The 26,437-nt window shown below is 39.0% G+C and overlaps 1 protein-coding gene across 1 annotated transcript in view; it reads left to right on the top strand.

The window, feature by feature from the left end:
* ZFR (zinc finger RNA binding protein) overlaps window positions 1–26,437 on the top strand; it is a 1,793,456-nt gene that overhangs the window by 166,812 nt on the left and 1,600,207 nt on the right. Inside the window, exon 8 of the mRNA XM_044085369.1 lies at window positions 14,592–14,638. Coding sequence (XP_043941304.1) covers window positions 14,592–14,638 — 47 coding nt within the window. The remainder of the gene's footprint in view (window positions 1–14,591; window positions 14,639–26,437) is intronic.

The raw sequence follows: 26,437 nt of genomic DNA, 5'->3' as shown, positions 1-26,437 counted from the left end.
AGGGGTGAGTTGACATCAAGGTTTTTGGAACCATCTCTTCCCCTCATAGCTTCAGCCCTGGATAGCTTGGACCTGAGCTTGAACCTTGGGGCTGATAAACCTCAGTGTGGAGATCTCTCTCTACTTCAGAATGAAGGAAGTTTTCTGTTCTGATGGCAGCATGAGCTTTTGAAGCTTTTGAAAGGGTTTTGGCATCTTTCAGAGAAAAAGCATCTTCAACCAGTTTGGTTCCATCTAAACCTCATCTGCACACATTTTCACCTCTATACTCTGGTTGACAGGGACAGCCATTACTGATTGCCTCTGGGGAAGTTTGCTTTGTTAGTTCCCTGTCCAACTCTGACCCATCTGAAGCACCCATAGAAGGGGTTCCTAGAAAGAGGATGTGCAAATGGAAGCACCTGGACTCTTCACCAGAATATTTCACTGAAGATGCTGACTTGGAAGAAGGGGAGGGCATCCCATACTCCCTCTCTGAAGATGTCACCTTTGGTGATATTCTCAAATTAATGAAGCAGAGAGGGGGTTGGTCATCCCAAGACCCTTCACCTAACAAGCCAGTATTCTTGGAGGCTTTTGGTACTGAACCAACATTGTCCTGGCTGGTACCAACTATTGATCCTCATGGATTACTATCAAAAGACTGAAGTTCAGTAACTGTTACAGAAAAATACTTCAAAAGACCAAAAGCATAAGGTTCAGTTCAGGTTTCTTTATTCTTGTGCAAGGAGACAAAAAATGCAGTTACAGAGTTTGTCTGACTAAATCAGGAAGTGTCACAGTTATTATACCTTTCTTCCAAGACATTGCCCACTACGACTGACATAGCAGATCACCAGTTCATAATTCTGTTACTTTACAGATGTTTCTCACATTTTTAGCTGACTCTTCAAAGTTTAAAAAAGATTTTTTTTAGTAAACAGGATGGCCTTGACGACCACCGGTCAATTATAACTTTCTTGCTATGTGATGTTACAAGTCTAGGTACTATGGCTAATTCAAGCACAATGCAAGTACAGATTTCTGAAGCAGTTCATTGTTTATAGTATCTAACTATCTTGCAGCTTGTGCACTTTTTCATCAACACGAATAGAGCTTATTGTCTACAATAAATGGATCTACAGAAGTTATTATTATTCTCCTTTTAATTTCCTGACCTAGCAGAAAATCACCTGCTTTCCAGTACATTTCCAAGGCATAAACATGTATTTTGCTGTGCTAGCAAACTAGGTCAGAGTGCATCTTGCAGTCTTAGAAAGCACAATTTCAGAAAAGCATATTTTCAGTTTCAAATAGAACTAATGCTGCATATAGAATAAAAACGTGTTAATCTTCCCTTATTAAAATAAGCATTGTACACATATGTTAATACATATTTTTCTAACATTTCCTCCCTGTTAATACTTTTTAATCTATTTCAAAAGCATAAACAGTTTGTTTCTTCTCCTAACCTCTTCCTTTGAGGATTTGCAGCTAAGAGAGTCATTCAGTTTAAACTTATGAAAGTGTTTCCTTTTTCAACAGTTCTTCAATTTCAGTACTTTGATACAAAGTCTCAGAAACTGGCATGTCTATAAAATCTTTGATTAATTTTTTCATGCAGGGAATTCCACAGCAAATACATGCTCCTAACAAAAGTAATCCCACACAAATGGCAATCATGATGTTCATTAGGATGGAACCCCACCCCCCAAACAAATTCTGGAAAAAGTCCATCAGTGGGTTTGGGCCTGGCCTGGTCATGTCTGACACTCGCTGAATCACTTCCAAATGATTGTTAATTTCATGTCTATTGTCGGGAATAAACGAACACCATTCGTCTTTGATTAAAGTGCACGCACCACCTCTCACTGCTAGGGTGAAGTCAAGAGCCATGCGGTTTTGAAGCACCACAGTTCTCATTGCATTCAGTTCATCAGTCATTAATTCAAGAGCAGAAAAAGTTGCATCGCTCATGACCTTGAGAAGTTTGGATAGTTTTCTCAGTTCCCAAATTGATTTAACTGCACCATACGCAGGGGCTATGCCAGCCCAGGATATGATAGTGTCACTCAAGTCCATGTGTGCTAGTTTACTTTTGTCTTTCATGGAGTTATGGTTTCTCCAGCCTGCTATGATCTGTCCCACTGGATTCTCAGGTTTCTTGATTGGATTTTCAGGTTTCTGTGACGTCTCTGACATTTTGAATTCTCCCATGAGGCAAAGCTGTAGTGTGTCGTATGGCCGGGACCAGGTAACCCAAAAAACAACTGCCGGACTAATTCTCAGGCAACCATTTGTATGCCTTTTTCCCACATATGAAATAACAGTTTTCTACCTTAGTATTGATATACACCTTCCCTGCATGAAACATTTTTTTATCTATAATAGACAGTTTCTTTAAAAGAACAGGATTATGTTGTATATCACTGACAGTTTTATGCAAGGACTCAAAGTATGAGTCATAATCTGCATCACAAATTGTTTCTGTATTTTTAGCATTTTTAGGTTTAATATAACATTTATAAGAAACCGTTACATTACATTTACTCCAACCTACTTGAATCATGTCATTCTTAAAAAAGCATACAATTCCTGTTTGTGTAACAGGTAGAAATAATGCAATTTTGTCTCTAGATTTCACAGGTGTAGTCTCAAAAATCAAATTTTCCCAGGTCTCATTGACCCCTAGGGGGACAGCAGCCATCAATAATCCCCTGTATGCTGTTGGTATAGCTATGCAAATCCAACAATTTGAAATATTAAAAGTCTCAGCATACACATATTTGATTGCTTGGTAAGTGTTAAAGTTCAGATGCCAGTCTATGAGTGTTGAATCACGTTTGTTCAGTCTAGCTGGTGTGGCTGAAGAAAAGAAAGGCCACAGCAAAAGCCACAGCAAAAAGAACATTGTAACTAATGCAGTTATTAAGATGATTATGCAACACTGCTGAATATACTGCTGAAGTCATTCAGTATTTCTATTGTCTCTAGGTCTTGTCGTCATTTTACTGCTGCTGTGTGTTAGCAAGAGTTTTATCAAGTTCAAAGTTTTTAACTAGTTTACAGTGTGTCAAATGAATCCAAGATGAACATTCCGCAATCTTGACTGCTGTGGGCATGCTCAGCAGTACTTGATACGTACCTTCCCACTTTGGTGTCGTCCAATTCTTCTTTTTGATTGTCTTTACCCAGACCCAAGTGCCTGGGGCTACTGCTACTTCAAATGGTTTAGTTTGGTCTTTATCTGAAACAGAATTAAACTGTAAAAGATGTTTGTTATTTAGCATATTCCTCATGTATTCTGCAAGTGTCCAATCTGCTTCCTGGTCTGCAGGCATGAGAGGTTTCCACTGAGGTATATAATAAGCTCTTCCAAAAATCTTTTCGAAAGATGTCAATCCTTTTGCATTCAGAACAGTTCTCATGCTCAACAGTGCCAGGGGCAAACAGTACACCCAGTTCTTCTGTGTATCTACTACAAGTTTTTTAAGCTTATTCTTTAAAACTCCATTGTGCCTCTCTACTAACCCTGCAGATTGAGGGTGATATGCACAGTGATGTTTTAAAGAAATCCCAAAATACTGACTTAACTGTTGTATAGTTTGGTTAACGAAATGTGTACCATTGTCACTGTAGATCCTTTCCAGTATGCCAAATCTAGGAATAATTTCTTTAACTAGGGTCTTTGCAACAGTGGCTGCATCTGGTTTACTAGTCGGAAAGGCCTCCACCCATTTGGAGAACATATCCACAATGACAAGGCAGTACTTTCTGTTTTCACATTTGTTCAATTCTATGAAATCCATACAGATAGTATGAAACAGATACGGTAGTGTAGGGAAACTCCCTTGCTTGGACTTTAATGCCCCTTATGCATGATGTTTATTACAAGTGTGACATGACAGGCAAAAATTTTTAGTGTAGTTTGTAAACCCGTATGTAGCGAACACCCAATTCACTAACTGTACCATCCCCCCTGTTGAGACATGGCTCAACAAAGCTGCATATCTAAATAAATTAGACGGTAATATCAGTTTTCCCTCTTTGGAGATGTACGGCCCTTCCTTGAGAATTGCTCCTCGTCTTTTCCATTTTTGTTTTTCAGCTTGTGTAGTAAGTGTCTGCATTGTTTTCAACATTTCTAAGTCTAAAATCTCAGAAGGTTGTAATTCCTCGTTCAAAAGAAATGCTTCTGAGGCTGCTTGCTTTGCAGCTGTGTCAGCTCTCGCATTGCCTTTTGAAATCCTATCTTGTTGTTTTGTATGAGCTATGCATTTACAAATAGCTACTTTCTGAGGCAACTGAATACAATCTAACAAATCTAAAATAAACTGTGCATGGTTAATCGGTTTGCCAGTAGATGTCACCATTCCTCGATTCTTCCACTGTTGTGCAAAAACATGTATAGTAGAAAAAGCATACTGGCTGTCTGTAAAAATGTTTACACTTTTACCCTTTGCTAAGGTAAATGCCCGTGTCAAGGCAATCAATTCTGCTGCTTGTGCAGATAAGTTATGTGGTAGAGGTTTCGCTTCTACAATCTCAGTATCAGAAACTACTGCATAACCTGTTAGGTTCTGTCCTGTAGGATTCCTTTTGCATGAGCCATCCACGTAATATGTCACCTCGGCATCATCCAAGGGAACATCCGTGAGGTCTTTTCTAGGCAGTGTCTTTTGCTCAATTACCTGCAGGCAGTTATGGGGTGTGCCATCCACAGGAGTTGGGAGCAAGGTAGATGGATTTAAAGTAGTACATCGTTCAATTGTCATGTGAGGTTGGCTCAGCAATATAGTCATACAAGAAAGATGCCTAGCAGGGGAAAGATATGTTACTCTTTCTTGCAGTAAAATGATTGCGACTGCATGAGGCACTCTCAATGTGAGAGGGTGGAATAACGTTACTGAGGCTGAAGCCTGCACTGCCATTGCAGCTGCAACTACTGCTTGTACACAGTGGGGTAGAGACCGCGCCACTGGGTCCAGTTGTGATGAATAATAAGCAATGGGGTGTTGTTTGTCCCCATACTGTTGAGTCAATACTGATGTCATATAACCTTGCTTGCAATCTACAGTTTGGAAAAAACGTTTGTGATAATTTGGTAATCCTAAAACTAATGATGATGCTATCAATTGTTTTAGCTTGCAGAAAGTTAATTCTGCTTCTGGTGTCCACTGTATTAAATCTTGTGCTGCCATAGGCTTCTTAAAAATCAGGTCGGTTAAAGGTGCAGATTCCAAAGCATAGTTTGGGATCCAGCTCCGACAAAAATTAGTCGTACCCAGGAAGGACATCATTTCCTTCTTGGTTGTGGATTTTGGTGCTTGTAAGATCGCTACTTTTCTGTCCTCATCTAATGTTCTGCCATTTTTGGATATTACATATCCAAGGTATTTCACTTGTTTTCTCCAAAGCTGCAATTTATTTTTGCTTACTTTGTGTCCTTCAACTGCTAGGAATTTTAATAATGCTATAGTATCTTCCTTACAACTTGCTGGGTAGGGGCAGCCAGCAGGATGCCATCAACATAAAGTAAAATTTGACTACCTCTCGGTGGGATAAATCCCGCTAAATTACTTGCCATCTCTTGTGAGAATATCATTGGGCTTTCACTATAGCCCTGTGGTAGTCGCGTATATGTATACCACTTCCCCTGAAATGTAAATGCAAACCAATACTGACTGTCAGGGTGTATCGGTATCGAAAAGAACGCATTGCTAATATCTACCACAGAAAAATACTTCTGTTGAGGTTTTAAATCATTCAACAAGGTATGTGGATCTGGCACTGTAGGTGCTCTTGGTATTACTGCATCATTTACAGCTTGTAAATCTTGAACCATACGCCATTCTCCGTTTGCTTTTCTAATTGGGAATAAGGGTGTGTTACATGGCGAATCGGGAGATTCCACCAGTATTCCCTTCTTAAGCAAAGCTGCTATGATAGGTTTAATACCTGCCTCTGCATCTTTTCTCAAGGGGTACTGTCTCTTTTGTGGTCTAAATTCTGATCTTGGCGTGATAGTAACTGGTCCTGCTGTGCGAATAAGTCCTACGTCTGACTTTCCTGTTGACCAGAGAGTTTCTGGTATGCCTAACAAAGCTTTTTCTTCCTCTTCTAATAAGAGGGCTTCTCAACTGTCTTTGCTGGACTGTAAATGTACAGCTGGATGTGTTTGTGTTATCCAGTTCAGTTTCTGTCTTTATATTCCCTGTTCTGACAGTTCTGATTCTGTCTGTTTTTCCCATTTTGTAACTTTTTCGCCTATGTCTATCCATTTTAAATCTTTCTCTTTAGTTAAACTAACATGCGGTATTAAATTTGATTTGTAAAGTGAAAGGAACTCCTGTGGTAATGAACAGCTAACTACACTGTTCCCTTTCATGTCCCAGTACAAATTACACAGTACTAATCTGTTTGCATGATTTTTAAGCAATTCTTGTTCATATTCTTTGTCAAGTCCTGGTGTATTACAATAATACAGAGTACAGTGCAACAGGTGTTGTATGTCAATACAAAGGGAGGGGAACTTACTGATAGCTACAGTCGTAACTAAGTCCTGGCTGTACCAGTAAAATGTCTCACCTTCCATTTGCACTGCAAAAGTATTAGTTTGTCGCTGTGCTTCCATACCCTGCATGGTTGGAACTACTGCTATGCCTAATAGTTGCATAAGATCTCTGCCCAAAAGGTTCACTGGGCATTTTGCAGAAACAACAATTTTGCTTTTCTGGGTTAATCTTGAAACAGGATCTGTTATTGTAATGCTATGGGAGAGAGGCTCCCGATACAGCTGTCCATTAGCTGCTTTTACTAGTATAAAGTCATGTGATTCTGAATTTTCTGGTAGTTTGGAGGGGTGTACCAGGGTTCGTGATGCCCCTGAATCGCACAAAAAATTTGACTTCCCTCCCTTCTACCAAGAGTGTCACTTCTGGTTTTGTGTCAGCCAAATAGAGCTCTAAGCTCAATAAGGCTTTTTTTGTTTTCTTCACTATCGGTAGCTTCCTGCACTTCCTCTATTATCACATTCTCTGCTCCTTCTATCACATTATCATTTGTCTTTTCTCTATTATTCCTATCTAGTGATTCCTGACTTTCATATAGTCAGTCCTCACCCTCATCGTTTTTGTCTTCCACTGCTGCCTTCTTATTTTTCCTGCAATCCCTTGCCATGTGTCCCTTTTTCCCGCATTTGAAGCACTCACCTCTTTTCTTTCTCCCTTCAAAGTCCTCTGATCGCTGATCAGTTTGTTTGTTTCCCTGGGCATTCTTTTTGCCCTTTTGTCCGGACTGTACTAAATAAACTTCTCCATCTTCCACAGCAAATACTTGGGCTTTCTTTTTCTTTTTGTTGTTAAAATGCCTTTCGGCATGTCTAGCATATTCAAGCAGTGATTGTAATCTGCTTGTACGATAGTCTACCATATGTTTAGTAATGAAACTACTTATGGGTGCAATACTGCCTTTCAAAAATGCATTCTTTAACTGCTGCTCATATGGAGAATCTTGTGTCTGATCTTCAGGCACTTGCATTCCACAGTGATTGTTAAAACATTCCAATAATCTGGAAAAATATCTAGCAACAGTTTCACTTTCTTGTTGGATGCATTGATTAATGCAAGTCCAGTCTGCCCTAGGCTTCCATTTCTCAGAAATTCGGTCTGTCAGACCTTCCACTCTGTTGTCTAGTTCTGCGCTGCTATGTGGGAGGGGCCTAAGTGCAGTGTCACGGGGATTTTAGTTGCCACTGATCATGTGCCAATCTGGACCAACTATTTGTCTGACTACTTTTTCTACTTCCTCTCTGTTTAAGTGATAACTTAATCTCATGCCCTGTAAGTCTTCTAAGAACTTTCTAAAGTTAACTTTTGGATGGGGAATTCCCTCTGTGGCTTTCCGGATGTCTTCCTGTGTCCACGGTCTGTATACTAAGAGAGTTGGGTCCTGCCCTTCTTGTCCTGCCTGAGGATTTGGTACTTCTATGAGTGGGCATATCTCTTCTTCACTCATAGCCCGTGAATTTCCATTCATTTGATATAATTCAATATCCCCTTTTAAATTACATGTTCAAGACCTAGTCTCAATAGGATCTCTAACAAACGGTAGTGGTTTTATAGGAACAACTGGATATCGTGGAGGTGGGTCAGTTTGTTCTTTTGCTTCATATTCCGGTAAGGGAGCTGGTAAGGGAACCGGAACTGGAGGGGGCGGAGGGGCCGATGCTATAACTAAGTTATTATCCTCTTTGTCTAGAAGCATTGCTTTTGAATTTTTATTCTTTTGTTCTCTTCGGTTTGCTTCCTCAATCCACCTGTTTGCCTGAGGAACTCCTAATTTACGCTGTTTTTTAACCCGACCTTTAGAATCAGCTTTTAACTGTCTAATAAGTTTGATAAGCAAGGATCTTTCTAGTTTCTCATCAAATTCATATTTATTAACCCATTTAGTATAATATCTAACGTTGTCGGTGCGCTGTGATTGCATATATTTTGCGTCTTCGGTTAACGGTGGCTATGGGGTCTTTTTGTTTTTGTGCACGTATTACCCATTTTATTCTAACCTTTTAAATGTTACGTAACCCTTTTGTTTTTTTTAATGTGATACCACCAAGTGTTTACAGTCCCTTCAGACTACCTGCCTACACATTCTGTTTCCCTGATCTATGACAAGATAGCAATATTTCTGTTCCTGAATTTAAAAAATTCTCACAGAACAAATACAATCAAGTCCCTGATCTAAAAAGTAGATTCACCCTACCTGAGCCTCAGCGATTGGTCACTCACTGTTCAAACAGAACCCGCCTTCAGTCATAGATCAGAAAAGTGGCTGGCCTCTTTTGCACGACAATTCAGTCGGAAGTCTTTCAATGAAGAAGATCCGATGTGGTACCTTCCCTGCGCAGTTTCATGCCACCTGGCCCATCTGATCCCAGGCTAAACGAGGGTTTCCGGCTCCAAAGGACCAAAAAATGTTAGAGAAAAATACTTCAAAAGACCAAAAGCATAAAGTTCAGTTCAGGTATCTTTATTCTTGCGCAAGGAGACAAAAAATGCAGTTACAGAGTTTGTCTGACTAAATCAGGAAGTGTCACAGTTATTATACCTTTCTTTCAAGACATTGCCCACTACGACTGATGTAGCAGATCACCAGTTCATAATTCTGTTACTTTACAGATGTTTCTCACATTTTTAGCTGACTCTTCAAAGTTTAAAAAAGATTTTTTTAGTAAACAGGATGGCCTTGACGACCACTGGTCAATTATAACTTTCTTGCTATGTGATGTTACAAGTCTAGGTACTATGGCTAATTCAAGCACAATGCAAGTACAGATTTCTGAAGCAGTTCATTGTTTATAGTATCTAACTATCTTGCAGCTTGTGCACTTTTTCATCAACACGAATAGAGCTTATTGTCTGCAATGAATGGATCTACAGAAGTTATTATTATTCTCCTTTTAATTTCCTGACCTAGCAGAAAATCACCTGCTTTCCAGTACATTTCCAAGGCATAAGCATGTATTTTGCTGTGCTAGCAAACTAGGTCAGAGTGCATCTTGCAGTGTCAGAAAGCACTATTTCAGAAAAGCATATTTTCAGTTTCAAATAGAACTAATGCTGCATATAGAGTAAAAACGTGTTAATCTTCCCTTATTAAAATAAGCATTGTACACATATGTTAATACATATTTTTCTAACAGTAACACAACAGGAAATTCATCTACATTGGTATACACGACAATCATAAAGCCAACATGGTAAAGATCGACAGTTTAAAATGTCAGAAATAAGGCTTACACTGCTTGTTTCACAGTCTAGGGACACAAACCATCTATTAAAGCATCAACTGTCGACATTAACATCGAAAACACTTTGTCAATGTTGCCGTGTTGATCAGATGACCTCATTAATATTCATGAGGTTGATGAAATGTGTCCGTGATATTACCGTTCTCGCTTTCTAACATCAAGATTTTGATTGTAATCTGATCCTCACATAGATCTTATAGCTCAGTGGGGGTGGAGGGGCAGACAGGATATTATGAGTGCCCATAGATCAGAAGCACTGGAGTAAAGGTCCTCTGGTCGAGTCTATGGTGGTGGCAGCAGCCATCAAGAAGGAGCTATTGGAAGAAAGCTCATCTGTTCATCCTCCTAATAGAGAATGTAGGGTAATGGACAAATTTGGAAAGTGGACCCATACGTCAACAACTTTTGCCCTAGAAAGACTTAATTAAAAAGATCTCCAAGCCTTTCTCAGGAGTTTTGCCAACAGATGTTCAGAAGAGAGTGGACTCTCAGCTTTCCACCCTATAATCTTCTTCTAATGTTGCTATGCATCTGCTTTCATAAACAGTGGATTTTAAGGCCAGAGCAGCAGGCACCAGCATTACTATGTGCCATCACACCTTCATTCTTCCTTCATTAATGTCTCCTATGATGGTTTCTCCTTGTTTGGACCTAAAGTTAAGTACAGCTTCATCAGGAGTCAGCAGGATAGCATGACTCTCTCTGCAGTGGGAATACACTTCTCCACCCCCACAAAGAACATTCTTGAGAAACCAGAGATTGAGGAAGAAAGATTTTGGTCTGCAAATCACAGAGTTCTTTCCATGACTCCTAAGATGACAGACCTCTCCATGGTACATGGGGACACAATTTTAACAGACAATGCATGAGAGGCAGAAATGGTCCACAAAATCAAGGCTTTTGAGGTCTCTTTTCCAAGAAAGCCTGTCAGCGCTCCTGAACAGGGGCTCAGCTGCTGCACTCTGAAGGCACTCAGGGGGCATCTCCCTTAGACCCTCAGGCCTAGCAAAAGATAACATCTGATTCATGGATGCTAAGGATAATATCCAGAGGCTATTCAATTCCCTTTTCCCTCCCACTACTGTTTGTAAACAGCATAATGTTGACAGTTAAGTCTCTTTAACACCAGATGGATTTTTAAGTCCTTTGAGGCAAAGTTGAATTGTCCATTTTCTGAGAGTTGTACATCCCCAAGGCCAGTCTGGTTGTCCTCCTGGTTGCTGATTTGTGATGCAGCTGTAACTAAGGCTGAAATCATTTCTGCTTTAATCAGGTTAGCATGCACCAGTCCTTTGTCTTGGCACATGTCAGCCAACTGGCTCCTTGTCAGATTGTCATACTGCTCTGCTGACATCCTTGCCTGCTATCCCTGACTTACTAAGCTAATACAAAATAAATAAAACTATTGTGATATGAAACTCTGAATGTCTACCATGCAGCTGCTTGAGAGTACAAATACCTTCTTTAGTGACCACTGCTTACAGGCTACAGGAGTTCAGTATCCACACCACCGAATCCTAATATGTGATGTGTTGATCCCACCACTGCCAACCAATTAATATGTGATGCCCCACCACTGGACCAGTAATCAAGGAGCCTCAATCCTAAACACTGTTACCAGTGTGGGGATATACACTAGGAAGATAACAAGTACACACACAGTATTTCCAGATGCAGCTCTCTGCATCAAGTGCAATTTCCTTAACAGCACACAGAGACCGCAGTCAGTCCAGGGCTAGTTTCTCCCTCTTTCTCCAGAGCCCCAATAAGGCCCCCCCACTGGCACAGCTATAGAGTTGAGATCTCAGCTGAGTGGTCAAGCCAAGACCTCCAGCACCCTCTCTGTCCAACCCGTGCTTTGTGTCCCTGCCCACGTAGCTGATACTCAGTCTTTGTGGTTTGATTTACACAGACACACACACACACACACACACACACACACACACACACACATACCTGGGAAAGGCTGACACAGATTTACTTGCTATGCCCCTTTTGCCCAGATTGTAAGGTAGTTATCAATGTCACCAGCCAACTCCTTATCAGCTACTTTAAGGCCCTTAGCAAAGGGTGTCCAATCTTACTGTGTAATTTTAATATTAATACAAATGGTAGTTTGACCAAGAGCAAAGCTATTAAGAGTGGCCCACACAGTATCACCAAATAAATATGCAATTACTCTCAAAACTTAAATATCTCTAGACAGATCAGTCACAATGAAAGGTTTAAATATAGTTAATAATAATAAAAAAAACAAGAAAATAGTATATATTCACAGTGACATCAGAGTTCAGAATCACAGGAAATATTTAAAACAACATTGCAGGACAGACTCAAATAAATAAAGAAAAATATCTAAACTAAGCTTTGCTATATTTCTGACTATATCCAAGAGAACTGTACTATTCCCTAGAAACTTACTTCATCAGAGCAAGGCAGATTTGGTCAATGGCTCTTGTCAGGTCCAAGACAGAATACCGAATGCCCTGTCTCTCTAAGAGACTTTTTAAATTAATATCTCAAATATTACTGCTGGGATAGCTTGCAGAATGACATAATTTCTTGTCATGTGACTCTATCCCAGGTGAAACCCCCACTGCTAGAAGCTTGGTAGTATTTAGCATATACCTGTGAAAATACATAGACCTCAGATCTTTTGCAGATGCTGGAAGTCATAAAACAATTGCATTCATTCATACTTTCAGAAGTAGTAATTAATTTACCCTGAAGACAATACAGAAAGCTTCTCAGCACAGACTCTATGTCCCTTGTTGCACTAAAAACTGAAAGATACCATCTTTTATTACATATCCATAGAGTAATTTAATTTTAGCTATTTTTCTAAAGTTAACCTCTTGTATTCCAGTTTCCAATGTTAACATATATACATTTAAACAGTTACAATAGTGCATGTGCATTTCTGTTCTCTTCCAGTAGGGCACACTGTGGTTACATTTTAAGCACAAGCACTTTGCAAAAACCTTTTCAACACACACTTCTGTACCAGCAGTTTGATATGCACATGACATACAGTTCTAATACATTTGCAACACAACCATCTTATATAAATCATGTTGATATTCACAAATGACATATAATTATTTTCAAAATTTCAGATAGCTGTGCTGGCAGTATCCCCCTTTGTCACATTATGCATAAATCTTCTTCATGGAAAGTCAGTATGATAGTAAATCATAACATTTGGTTTATATACCATCATACTTGTGTCATATTTAGCCTTCCAAACATATTGGCTTTCTTCCCTGTTGAGACCAGCAGAGGATCACATTGGAATGCACTGTTGTTATGTATGAGCAAGTCTTGTTTTTATATTCTCTATTAGTGGATGCTCTCTTCAGTTCTTTTCAACATTTTTAATTCTCATACCCTCCCCACTTGCCTGAAAAAATATTTCTGCAAAAAGTAGTTACTGGTTCTATTCTGTTATAATTTTTCCTACATTGAAGTTCATCTTCTAAATATATGATAACCAACAATGGCTAAATATGTAACTGAGATTTCATTAGACAAACAGCCCCTAAAGATATTGACAAACAATGTTTGCAGTGCTTAGGACCTGATTACAATGTTGAACAAATTGAAAATTGTGGGAAATTCAAACAAGCTATAAAACTTCTTAGACAAAAGCATACACCAATCCTTACCTGCTGTGAAAAGACTAAAGTCTTTAGAAAAGAAGACAAAGAAGATCATGTCAGACTGAAGCAGTCTGAAAAGCTCATGAGTCTTATTTAGAAAATATCAGGCTACACAATCAATATCTTATCTCTCATGAATCTGGGGACGTCTCCTTCCATGCTTTCTGTTGCAGATACTGGCATATATATTTTGCCAAGTCTGTAGCAAGGAAAATAAAGTGCTTCTTCTAGTGCTGGGGAGCCTTATCTAAAACTGATACTTATGTTTAAACAACCAACTGTATTTTCACCAGCTAAGGTAAAGCAGTGAGTCATTCCAGAATTTTTTAGAAATTCATTAGCTTGAGCCAGAGGTCTCCATGGAGAAGAGCTCAAAGTTCTAGAACCACTCAAGTGTATAGCCCATGGGTGTGCCAACACTGGTCTCCCCTCCCAGAGATGAGAGTATAGAAAATTTGCTAAGGAGACTCTTTCAGCATGTGTATGAGAAGTCCCTGGTACACATGACAGTCTATTCAGGTGACCAACACAGACTGTAATCAAGCCTTAATTAGCCATCATATACATGAGTATCTATGAAAGCTCTTTACAAACTGAAAATTGCCAGGAGTCTTCCTCTTTTATCAATTACTTCATTTAAATTTTAACACTTCTGTCCTCAGTATGTTGTTTCTGATCATGAAGATACATACACTTCATGTCTTCTGGCTCCCACCTCCAGAACAATAACTTCAGTATAGACTGTTAATATAGTTGCAGAAAAGTTTAACTGTCCTGTTTCCGAGAGTTCCTCCCATAGCAGAAGATCTCAGAATCCATGGGCAGAGTGACCTGTCAGTTCAAAACCTTCCAAGATTTATAGGAAAGGAAAAAAAAAACTCTAGACATCCTAATTCTCTTCTTCTAGCTCACAAAACCCTATTTTTGTTATAATATGAAATCAGATCTTGCAACAGTAACAGCACCTACATGTTCTCAGGCATTTAGTGCAACTTCCATTCTGACACTTAATTCACCCTTTACTAGGGAGGGGAGGTTGCTGGACTCATGTAGTAAGGATTTACGCCTTCAATACATTAGCAGACAGAAGTTATAATTGCTTAGTTTGTATGCTATCTTCTTAAAATTCCGACTTGGAACAGGTGATAGAGAATATAATAAAGTATTGTCTTCAAAACCTAATGAAAAGGTAAAAAGTCTTGAGTCTGTGGGCTTTCATGCACTAACATGTACATATGATGTATAAAATGCAACAGCTAGATCAACTGTTGTTGTTGTTTGTCTTTTGGCTTTTCCCGGTTAGGGGTCGCCACAGCAGAACTCCAGTCCACTAATGATTGGCAGTTGATTTTTACGGTGTCGAGTGGCCAGCCCGATGCCCAGCCTTCAACGAAGGCATGCCCATTCAACACGTCTTTCAAATGCCCACTCGACCACGGGGAGGACATGCAGACTCCACACAGAAGGCACTCCCAACCCAAGCCGAGAATCGAACGGGAGACCCTCTTGCTGTGAGGCAACAACGCTACCACTGCACCACCATGGAAGTACATCAACTAGGACTGGCATGATAACATATTTAGGCTAGCAAGTCCTGAGATGCTGAGAATATGCCTGCGAAGTTAAAGCTCAAATTTAAGAGACATACAGGAATTGCCCCATGGCTATGGCCTAGGTAACCTGTATTCAATTGACAGCATTGAAATCTGAAAGCAAGATGAGCTTGAGTGACCAATGCTAGCTCAGGTATCCTTTGGTGGACTAAGGCTGCTTGGTATTTGGTACTGGTGTGTGTGTGTGTGTGTGTGTGTGTGTGTGTGTGTGTGTGTGTGTGTGTGTGTGAAGGGGGAGAATGCATGCCTCTGACTCTGACCAGGCAACTATGTGAGTCCACAAGCAGCCTAGGAGAAGGAAAGGACTTGGAGCTGACCCAATGTCTACCCCTCGATTCATTGGTGGGAGAAGTATGAGACATTAGTGCAACCTGAGCAGGAATGAATGAGCTCTAGTGCTCACACCTAGTCTGGGGGTGCCCAGCTTCCCCTTCCCACACAATGAATGGGGAATAAACAAAATTACACAGTCAAGCCACAGCAATTTTTTTTTATCTTCGTACCTCAGATCTCTTAAAATCTTGGGAAGAGAAAGACAAACTTGTGAAATAGCAGCCGTTAGAGTTCTTTTCATCTGTTCCTTCCTTTCACAGCTATTATCCTTATTCCAGAAAATAACTGTGTAGAAAACCTCTTTGAACAGTCTTGCTCTACTAAATGTCATAACACTAAACGTGAAGACATCTAGCACAAACCCTGAGAGAAAAGTATGTGTATTATTCTCTCGTAGTGTTTCAATTTCACATATAGTTTCATTATCCAGTATATTTTCATTGATATGTGATGCCTACATTAAGGTTCTTCCTGAAAAGCCTTACAGAGCAGACTCGATAAACAGCTCTAGCTGTGTCTATAATCCCATGCACTATGATTATTTTTTAAGTCAAGATAAATACAATGGAAGATTCATGACATGTCTTTAGTTGGTAAAAGTCTTCCTTCTAAGAGAGTGGAGCTACAAACATCAATGGACAAAGTACCAGCCATGTTGTCAACACACTGAAGATCAATATGTTTATGTGCAATCATTAGTGCCCAACTACCAGGTTTTCTCCACAAGATTTGAGGTTGCAGTATCTGGGAGAGATTTCTCGTTTTCCTGAGATGCAGTGACCTTGGAGTTAACAGTATCAGGGCTGTAGGAGGTGCAGCTCTTCACACTGTGAAATGTGCAGAGGACTTGCCCTGCACAAAACACTTTATTTATATATTTTTTTTATTTACTTCAAGTACTGTTTACTTTTAACTGATATCACTGTTTTAGATTGTAGTGGATTCTACTGATCACAAAACAGTCGATGCCATGCAGTAGTGGCCTTTGGCCAACTGGTGCCTTAGGCAAAAGGTCTCCACAGCGCTCCCTCCCCAACACCACCCTGTGCCCCCATCCTGGTCTACCTACACCATGCAGATTACTGGAAAAGCTCCCCTGCTAGAGCAGCGCCCTAGGCAGTCGCCTAGTTGGCCTATGCCTAAGGCCGGCTATGATGTCATGCTACAGAGCCCATAGGGCCTGATATGGACTAAAAGTCATATTAGTAACCTTTATAGGTTGCAGTTTTTCAGTTTCTGGCAGTTGCTGGTTGTATTCCTTCTTACCTGGAGCCTACATTTAGCTCACTACTTATTTGTACATATAAAAGAGGCCATTACAAAGTCTATTTATTTCTTGCTTTTACTTTATGTTTTCTTTTATATAATGATGGTTAATATACTGACTAAAATACCTTTAATTATTGGGTTTTGAGAACTTGATATTTATTATGGCACATAATTAACAGAAAAGCAATATTTCTTTTTACTTTTTCTGATCTGGAGATTGGACTCCAAGCTCTAGACTTAAAAAAATCTTATTTTGGAACAAATACAACTGTGTAATTTTGTTCTAACCATAAGAATTATAGATCATTGGTCTGTGGCAGAAGTGGTTTGGTTATTCAAGTATTTTTCTTTCTTAGTTTAATGTTAAAATGCAGTTTGTTATTTTCATAACAGATATTGAGATAAGCTTTAGCTGGTACCTTGGAAAGTATAGTGGATCTGCTGTGAGTAATCTCCAAGTTGTTATTCACTTTATTTAGGACTCCATAGTGGCTGCCATGGAGATGGAGGGCCTGCGGTAATACTTCATCCTCTACTTTTGAGTATTTACACTTTCTAGACTTCTTCTCAGCAAAGGCCTTGTTCTTCTCCCATTTCTCATTGTCAGGCATATCACTGCATGTATATAAATACACTGTTACTATGCCAGCATGGAATGCCTGTCCAGTTATTGTATTACAGTATATTCCCCTTACAGTAAACTCCATTGTGTGTGTTAACATTTCACATAGGAGGAGACATTTCATACCTTTCAAACAGGAATAGGCTCACAGCCACCATTACAAAATGTATCCACCTCAAACTGCAGCTCACACATAAACATACTACTTGCATGCATGCATACCAGCCCCGCCCCCCCCCCCCCATGCACAACACTGTGTGTACACTCATGCACATGGCCTTCTGTAAGAACAGCACAGGTGACTTCCTGCTGTACTCACCATTGACACACACACACCACACACATGAATGTTAACAGTTTTGGTGCCACTCTACTGCTGTGCTGTGAGTGTGGCAGTTCCATGTTATATCTAGCAGTATCTGCCCTACATGTATACTTTTCACTGTTTGTATCTAGGAAGGGCTAGCTTGTTAACAAGATTTAATTTGATTCATATTTTGTTGTTTTATCTTTAATATCACTGTTGGTTGTTAGAAAGTGATAGGTTTTAGACAGGCAAGCTCTAGGCACCTCAAGAGGCCTAGACAGCTATAAATTCACACAGACTGCAGACAGGAAAATCCTGAGCATATCTAAACAAGCCTACCTTGGTTTGTGATTTACCTTGGAGTTGAATGGTAAGATAAGTTTTATTTGAATGTATATTTTATTTGTTATCACTGTTTTTCACTGTTTGTAGGTAGGAAGGGCTAGCTTGTTAACAAGATTTACTTTGATTCATATTTTGTTGTTTTACCTTTAATTTCACTGTTGATTGTTAGAAAGGGATAGGTTTTAGACAGGCAAGCTCTAGCCACCCCAAGGGGCCTAGACATCTATAAATTCACACAGACTGCAGAGAGGAAAATCCAGAGCATATCTAAACTTGGTTTGTGGTATATTGATTTTCACTGTTAAAAAGAAGTGTGACTGCGAGCAATAGTGAGCAGAAGCTACTGTGTGCCTTCACATGTGACGTAAAGGAATTATAACTTTTGTCTGGTTTGCAGAACTTGTATGGTCAGAACAACTTTACTGTACTTACTTTAGTATTTAGTTGTATATTGCTTGTGTGATTTTTTTTTTTTGTCTTAGAAGTTGATTTAAGTTTTCTTTTAATTCTGTGGTTACTGATTTTTGTTTATTCTTTTCTTTTACGATGTTTTATTAATCTGAAGCTGAATATGGATTCCTTAAATGAGTATGCAATTAATGACTTGCTAATGCACAGATATCTTGTACAGTGCAAAAAAATACATATTCAAAGTTAATAACACTGGTGATCTGTGTTCCTTGTGTCAAAGGTTGGATGATTTGCTTACCATTGTTGATAGTAAATCTAGATTTAATGATGATGATTGCACTTGTGCAATTGGCATGGCTTGGAGAACTGTTGTTTCATATATTACTGACTGGACTGGTGAAATAAATAATGTTAGGCAAAGAACAAATAGAACACATTTAGGAAATGATGCATCTATTGTCTGCAAAGATCATTCAACCCCTATGAAACAAGATGATGCCCCTGACAACTTTGGAATTCTGGATGCAAGTATTCAGCAATCTGATAATCCAGCTTGTTTAGAAGGAAACAAAAAAAGAAAGAAAGGAAAAAGTTCACAACAAATAAGGAAGAAAAAGAAACTGATTAATGACTGTAAATGAAAGAGAATACGTAGTAAAAAGGACACTGCTTTGTTATGTAACACACAGGTTACAGGGAATGTTAATATTTTTCTATCTGAAAACCTTCAGTCTAGACTGAAAAGGGCATATTTTTTCCAAAAGAGAAGGCAGAAAAATGAGGCAAAAGGCAGGTAAGAGGAAGAAATCAAAATTGAACATGGAAGGATTGAAGAACATTAATGTAAGAAAAAGAAGAGAAAGACAGATGTTGACTACATGGCTCAAGCTATGGGTTTACAATACCAGCTGAATGATAGTTTAATACACAATGAAACAGTTGGATTAATAAGACTAATGGTGATGAAGATCTATCCTTTGTAACAATTGACAGAGCAGACATTACTATATTAGAAGCTGAAGATTCTTCAGATTTGGCAAACAAAGACATTCCTTTAATTGGAGATTCAATTATTAGAGGAACTGACACATATTTCAGAGAAGATAATGAACATTGAATGCTTGCCAGGAGCAAAAATAGAAGATGTGAGACAAGCCTTGGAACACCCTAATGTAAAGAAGTGTGGATCTGTTTTTATTCATGTTGGTACAAATTATGTCATTTGCAAGGATTCTTTGACTGTTAGTAGTGAACTGACAGCCCTCTTAGATAGTATAGCTTCTACTGGTGTTGGGACATATTTTTCACAAATCACCTATAGAAAGGATAGTCAGGTTACTGTGAAGAAAAAGATTTTTGGGGTAAATACCTATGTGGAAAAAATTTCCTGTTTTAAACAATGGAAATGTATAGAGCATCCAAGCCCAGTTTTGGGCACACGTGTACAGACAGGATGGTGTGCATTTGTCAAGATCAGGGAAGAGAATTTTTGCAGCAGATATTTTGCAATATTTGGCAAACACTAGGCAGTATTTTTGCCAGGTCGAAAATTTAACATTTCACAGATAGCAACATTTGATGCATCTCTGATGGTTGTTAATGCTAGGAGCATTAATAATAAAGTCTTTTTACTGGAAAATTTGCTGTGTTCCCACAAGATTGATGTTATTGTTTGTGAAACATGGTTAAAGAACAATGACTGGAAAACAGTTCTGTCAGGGTATAAATGTTTTTACTGTAACAGACATTCTAACAAAAAATCAGGTGGAGGTTTTATGATAGGGATTAAAGATAGTTATGAGACCTGTGATTATTACATGTTCAGTGATAACACCAATACTATAGACTGTGTAACTGTGACAATAAAGACAACCCTGGAACATATAACAATTTTGGAGTGTATAGACCACCAATGTCAAGTACAGATGACCTAGAGGAATTCATACATTTCTTGCATGAAACACAGCAGGGAAGACTAATATTAGCTGGGGACTTAAACCTGCCAGAAACAGACTGGAATAATATTGATTCATCAATGTTAGTAAGGAAATTATTCACAGCATATATTCAGGAACAATTGCTTCAGATTGTAAAAAAAAAAAAACTACCAGAGGTCTGAATATACTAGACACTGTTTGTGTTCCTAAAGACATTTCTGTTACTTCAAGTCAAGTTTTACCACCACTGGTGTGCAGTGATCATGGGGTTGTAAAGTTTAATGTGCTGCTAGATAATTCTGCTAAACTGAAATCTAAACTAATGCACAGAAGGTTAATTACAAATTACATGGAAGCAAAACAGTCACTATGTAAACCTAACTGTAGTGAGGTGTTCAGTGGAAAAACTGCAGATGGAATGTGGAAAATTTTAAAAGAGAACTTGTCAGAGTGCAAAAAATAAAAAAAAAAATGTTTAGCATCACGATCTAGGCATACAACATCAAGGGGATATATTTCCATAAAAAAACAATATATTTAATTAAGGTGAGATACAAAAAATACAAGAAATTGTCGATAGGTCGATCTACAGCTTTGAAAACTGAAATAAACAAACTGAACAAACATTAAACATAGTGTGAGACAAGATCAAGAAAAATTTGAAGAAAATTTATATAAAGATATTGAGCATAATAGGAAACATTTTTATAGATACATAACATGTAGAAGGAGTTAAGACACATAATTTGATAAACAGTGTGCAGATTCTAAAATTTATTCTCAGACACAACAGATTATAGATATATTTACAAAATCCTAAGCAAAACATTGGCTCCACAAAAGGGGTGATAAGTTGTTCTAGTGACATCCAGGTAACTGCAGATACTTTAATCAAATTAGATTATATTGAAAAAGAACTGCACAAACTGGATCCAAACAAAACACAGGGAGGAGACAGAATAAGTAACAATGACCTGAGAACACTTCAGCAAGAACTTATGATACCATTATATCTGTTATTCACTAGGTCATATAAATATGGGGAGATTCCTCAAGATTGGAGACATGCATGTATTAAAACTGTCTTTAAGGGAAAGGGGAGTAGGACAAACCTAGAGTCATATAGACCCTTAAGTCTGCTTTCATGTTGTGGAAAAAATAATTGAGAAGGTAATATTGGATAAGTTATTGTCAGAGCTGGAGAGGCTGGGACTTGAAACCATATATCAGCATGCATATGTTGAAAATAGATCTATTACTACCTGCAACATGATGTTCTATAACAATATAATAATAGCTATGAATGAAAAATTGTGCTGTGATGTAATTTATATAGATTTAACTTCAGCATTTGATAGAGTCATACACAAACACTGATCAATAAATTAGTGCAACTAGGTACTGAAGTACTCTCAATAAGATGGACAGATGCATGGCTTACAAATAGTACATGGCAAGTATCACACAGCAACTGGACAGGTGAAATCCTTGGTGTGGCGCTCCTGCACTGGCCCAGTAATCAAGGAGCCTTAGTCGTCACCACTGGCAACAGTGAGGAATGTACACACTGGGAGGATGACAAGTACACACACAGTAAAGTGCAATTTCCCTTAAGAGCACACAGAGATCACAGTCAGTCTGGGGCTGGTTTCTCCCTCTTTCTCCAGATCCCCAATACGACTACCCACTGGCACAGCTATAGGGTTGAGATCTCAGCTGAGTGGCCAAACCCAGATCACCAGTACCCTCTCTGTCCAACCAGTGCTTCATGTTCCTGCCCAAGTAGCTGACACACACACTCTTTGAAATTTGATTTATACACACACACACACACACACACACACACACTCCTGGGAAAGGTTGGCACAGGTTTACTAGCTATGCCCCCTTCTGCCCAGACTATAAGGTAGTTCTGACTGGCACCAGCCACTTATCAGCTAATTTAAGACCCTTAACAAACTGTGTCCAATTCTACTGTGTAATGTTACTATTAATCCAAATGGTAATTTGACCAAGCACCAGCCTATTAGGAGTGGCCTGTACAGTGTCACCAAATAGATATGTAAGTACTCTAAGAGCTTAAATATCTCTAAACAGACTAGCCACAATTGAAAGGTTTAAATATATTTAATAATAAATAATAAATGAACAAGACAATACTCAGTAAGTAATCAGTTACATCAGAGTTCAAAATCAAAGGAAATATTTAAAGTCTTAAATAAATAAAGAAAACATTTAAGCTATACTTTACTATATTCCTACTGACTCTAAAAGAGTTACTATGCCCTAAAAACTTACTTACAGAACAACAAGCAGGCAGAAGTGATGAGTGGATGCTCTTGTTAGGTCAAAGACAAACTGCAAAAAGCTCTCTCTTTCTCTCTCTCTCTCTCTCTCAGAGCGTTCTTAAATTAATATCAAATATTACTGCTGGGTTCACTGAGCTGGCAGTATCTCCTTCTGTCACACTTCTATATGAATCATATTAATATTCACAAATGACATATAATTATTTACAAAATTCCAGCTAGCTGGGCTGGCAGTATTTCCCTTTGTCACACTTGGTTACAGACAGGGTGTCCCACAGGGCTCTGTCCTCAACCCTTACTTGTTTAGATTGTATCTTTCAGACCTAACATTTTCATCCGAGGTGTTCTACAGTCTATATGCAGACAACCTTAAATTGGGTAAACTGATTACATGTGTTACAGATAAGACATGTTTGCAAAGAAAACTTGACTAAATTGACCATTTAGACACAGGAGAATAATATGCTGATAAATGCATTGAAAACTAAGCATATGAGATTTGGATTATATAAATTGAAAGGTGAATATTTAATACAGCACACAGTGATTGAAACTGTAGACTCATTTAAGGACCTGGGATTATGGGTAGATTCAGCTAAGAGTTTTTCTAATCACATCAACCAATTGATTCATAATAGTTATAGAACTATAGGTTACAAAAATGATTCATAAAGTCTAGGAAATCCAAAATGCTGAAGTCATTGTTTGTTAATTACATTAGACCCAAACTTGAGTATGGAATAACAATATGGAAACTCTATAAGAAAAAAGCATGAGTAAACTGGAAAGAGTGCAGAGGAAATATACCAAGATCATCCATGGCTGTTAATATTTAACTTATTCTGAAAGATTAAAATATCTAAACTTGTACAGTGTCTTTTACAGATATCTAAGAGGAGAGCTTATTCAGGTATATAAGGCATTTAGAGACAAGGTTGAGTGACGTTCGAAAGACGTGTAGAATGGGCGTGCCTTCACTGAAGGTTGGGCGTTGAGCTGGCACCTCGGCACCCGTAAAAAAATCTACTGCCAATCATTAGAGAACCGGAGTTCCGCTGTGGCGACCCCTAATCAGGAAAAGCCGAAAGAACAACCTCTGGGAATGTTTGGGGTTATCAAAAAGTACTAAAGAATCATCAGACAACCTATGTAGAAGAGTCTGTAGGAATGAAAAGTGTACTAATTGGTTCTCTGACAAAATAGCTAATGCATCGAACAGATGACCAAATTACATTAAAGCAAGTATTAGTTTAGATGTTTTTAAGAACAGCCTGGACACTTATTATGGGAACAAGTGTTTTGGTATATTGGCAAGCTAGAAGGGTATTAATGCCCATGCTTCAAATATTTGTATGTATGTATGTATACACAGAAAGAGATGTGTCCCATCCAATCACAAAACAGTTCTGGCCCGACATCTTTAAAACCTACACTTCATACGTGGCATTGGTTGTCCCTCGGCCACTTTAATAGCTCTTGTATAAACCACTCCCTGGGCCTTTCTGACTACTCTTTCCCCATTTTCAAACATCTAAAATCCACTGCATGTTTCCCCTTAGCACGTATGTGCTCTGAGAAACAGAAATGTACATGTACTATCTACTATTAATTAGCATTCTGCTGTACTTACCTTAAGCAAGTAGAAAATCATCTTTCCACAATATTCTTCCTTGCCAACAGATGAAGCGTGCTCAGTTCCTGGAGGTCTATGGCTTCTTCTGTAGCATGATAAGTCTTTCTGCTCTGTAAATGAAGGGGCATTCAGAAGCCATGTATCTGAAACACTGGTACTTCTTTTTACTTTTGCATCATCTTAAAATACTCAATTGTATTTATTACTGCTTGGTGTAACTCATTCTAAGCCTTTTGGTTTAAACACTTGGGCTTCGGACCAGTTAGTTGTTTTGCACTGAGAGGGTTTGTGGTCTGCACTGTTGTGGCAGAACAGGTAGCTTACATCCTTCTAGGTTGAGAACTGCTGATTGAGGGCTCAGTGTCTGTTATTCTAAAAGTGTATTAATTCTGGTTTAAGCACTTGGGCTTTCAAGCCAGTTATTTTACATTAAGAGGGTTCGTGGTCTGCACTCTTGTGGGAGGAGAGGCTGGACTCTGCCCTTCTGAGCTGGGAATTTCTGGTTGAAGGCTTATAGTGCATGCATATCTGAACTGTTTCTTACTGAAGTTGGTGCGCCTTGTTTGCTGTGGCATAGACTGGATTCGGGCCTGCTGGATCTGGCTTTGTTTGTGTAACTTGAGCACTAATCCAGACATTCTCTAAAGTATTCAATGGTATTTATTACTGCTTGGTTGTAACTTGATTAAAGTGTAGCTATCATTCTAGTCTTTTGGATTAAGCACTTGGGCTTCAGACCAGTTGTTTTACATTAGGAAGGTTTGTGGCAAGCACTGTAGTGGCAGGACAGGTAGCTTTCATCCTTCTAAGTTGGGAACTGCTGATTGAGAGCCCAGTGTCCAAGTGTATTAGTTCTGGTTTACGCACTTGGGCTTCAGGCCAGTTATTTTACATTAAGAAGGTTTGTGGTCTGCACTCTTGTGGGAGAAGAGGCTGGACTCTGCCCTTCTGAGCTGGGAATTTCTGGTTAGAGGTTTATAGTGCCTGAATATTTGAACTGTATCTTACTGAAATTGGTACACCTTGTTTGCTCTAGCATAGACTAGATCTAGGCCTGCTGAATCTAGCTTTGTTTATATGCTTGTTGTTTGTTTGCTTGTTATTTCCCTGGAAGCTAATTCCACCGAATACGCAACTTCTCAGCGCTTCTGTGGATCACTAGTGATATCTGCATTGCTTACTGTACTTATTTCCTTGTTTCACTTGAAAGAAAGTTACTGTTTGTCGTTTTTGCATTTAGTTACTTGTAACACATTGCACTCAAGTTACCTGACACTTGCTCACTAAAGCAATTATATAAGTCAGCACTAAAAATTAAAAGCACTACACCCTCACACCCCACTGGCCCTTGTTTTCAATTAAGGATTTCCCAATATTATTCTAGCATGTCCAAAGGTCAGTTGTCAATCTCCTCTCCGGTCCAGCTGGTGAATCTGGGAATCTTGAGGCAATGTTATAACTGCCTCATGTACACAGACAACCCTCTCCTCCTCCCACATAACACAAATACTTGCGAGAGATGCAGCTATTTAGCCAAACTGGAGGCTGAGCTCTCTCAACTCAGGACTGGCAAGACCAGACAGGAGGAGAAGGCAACTACACACACAACAAAACCAGCCTCACATAATGCTACCACTCCACTGAATCAAACACATAAACACACAAAGACATACTTGGAGGCTCTGAGTAAAAATTTACCTAAACAGCAGAAGCCTCCAAAGTAGACACCCAAACAACTGCTACCTCAAGACACCCCACAAGCAACACATAAACCACAAAAGCAGTGTGCAAAGCAGTCACAGCCCTTAAGGCCAAATACAACACCAAACATACTTGTCATAGGTGACTCCATAGTCAGACACACTGACGTCCCACTCACCAGGCTGAACAAAGAGAGGGTCACAGTAAGCTGCCTATCGGGCGCTAGAATCCGCCACATAACACAAGCACTCGGGTCACTCCACGGCAAGTACAAATATGACACAGTCATTGTCCATGCTGGTGTGAACGACCTGAGACGACCTCCCTGGACTACATGAAAAGAGACATAGAGGAGCTCTCTGATTATGTAGCCCAGGCAGGTATGACCCTAACCCTGAGCAGTATCCTTCCTTCACCAAGAATGATGCCACAATATAGAGACAAGATGATCAGCTTTAACAATTGGCTTAATGTCTGGTGTCATTCAAAGGGGATCCAGTGTCTGTCT

The sequence above is a fragment of the Protopterus annectens genome, chromosome 1.part1 (assembly GCF_019279795.1).
Source record: "Protopterus annectens isolate FY-2018-M chromosome 1.part1, PAN1.0, whole genome shotgun sequence".
Taxonomy (NCBI): domain Eukaryota; kingdom Metazoa; phylum Chordata; order Ceratodontiformes; family Protopteridae; genus Protopterus; species Protopterus annectens.
Note: the sequence above shows the minus strand (reverse complement) of the source record. Positions and strands in the feature narration are given on the sequence as shown.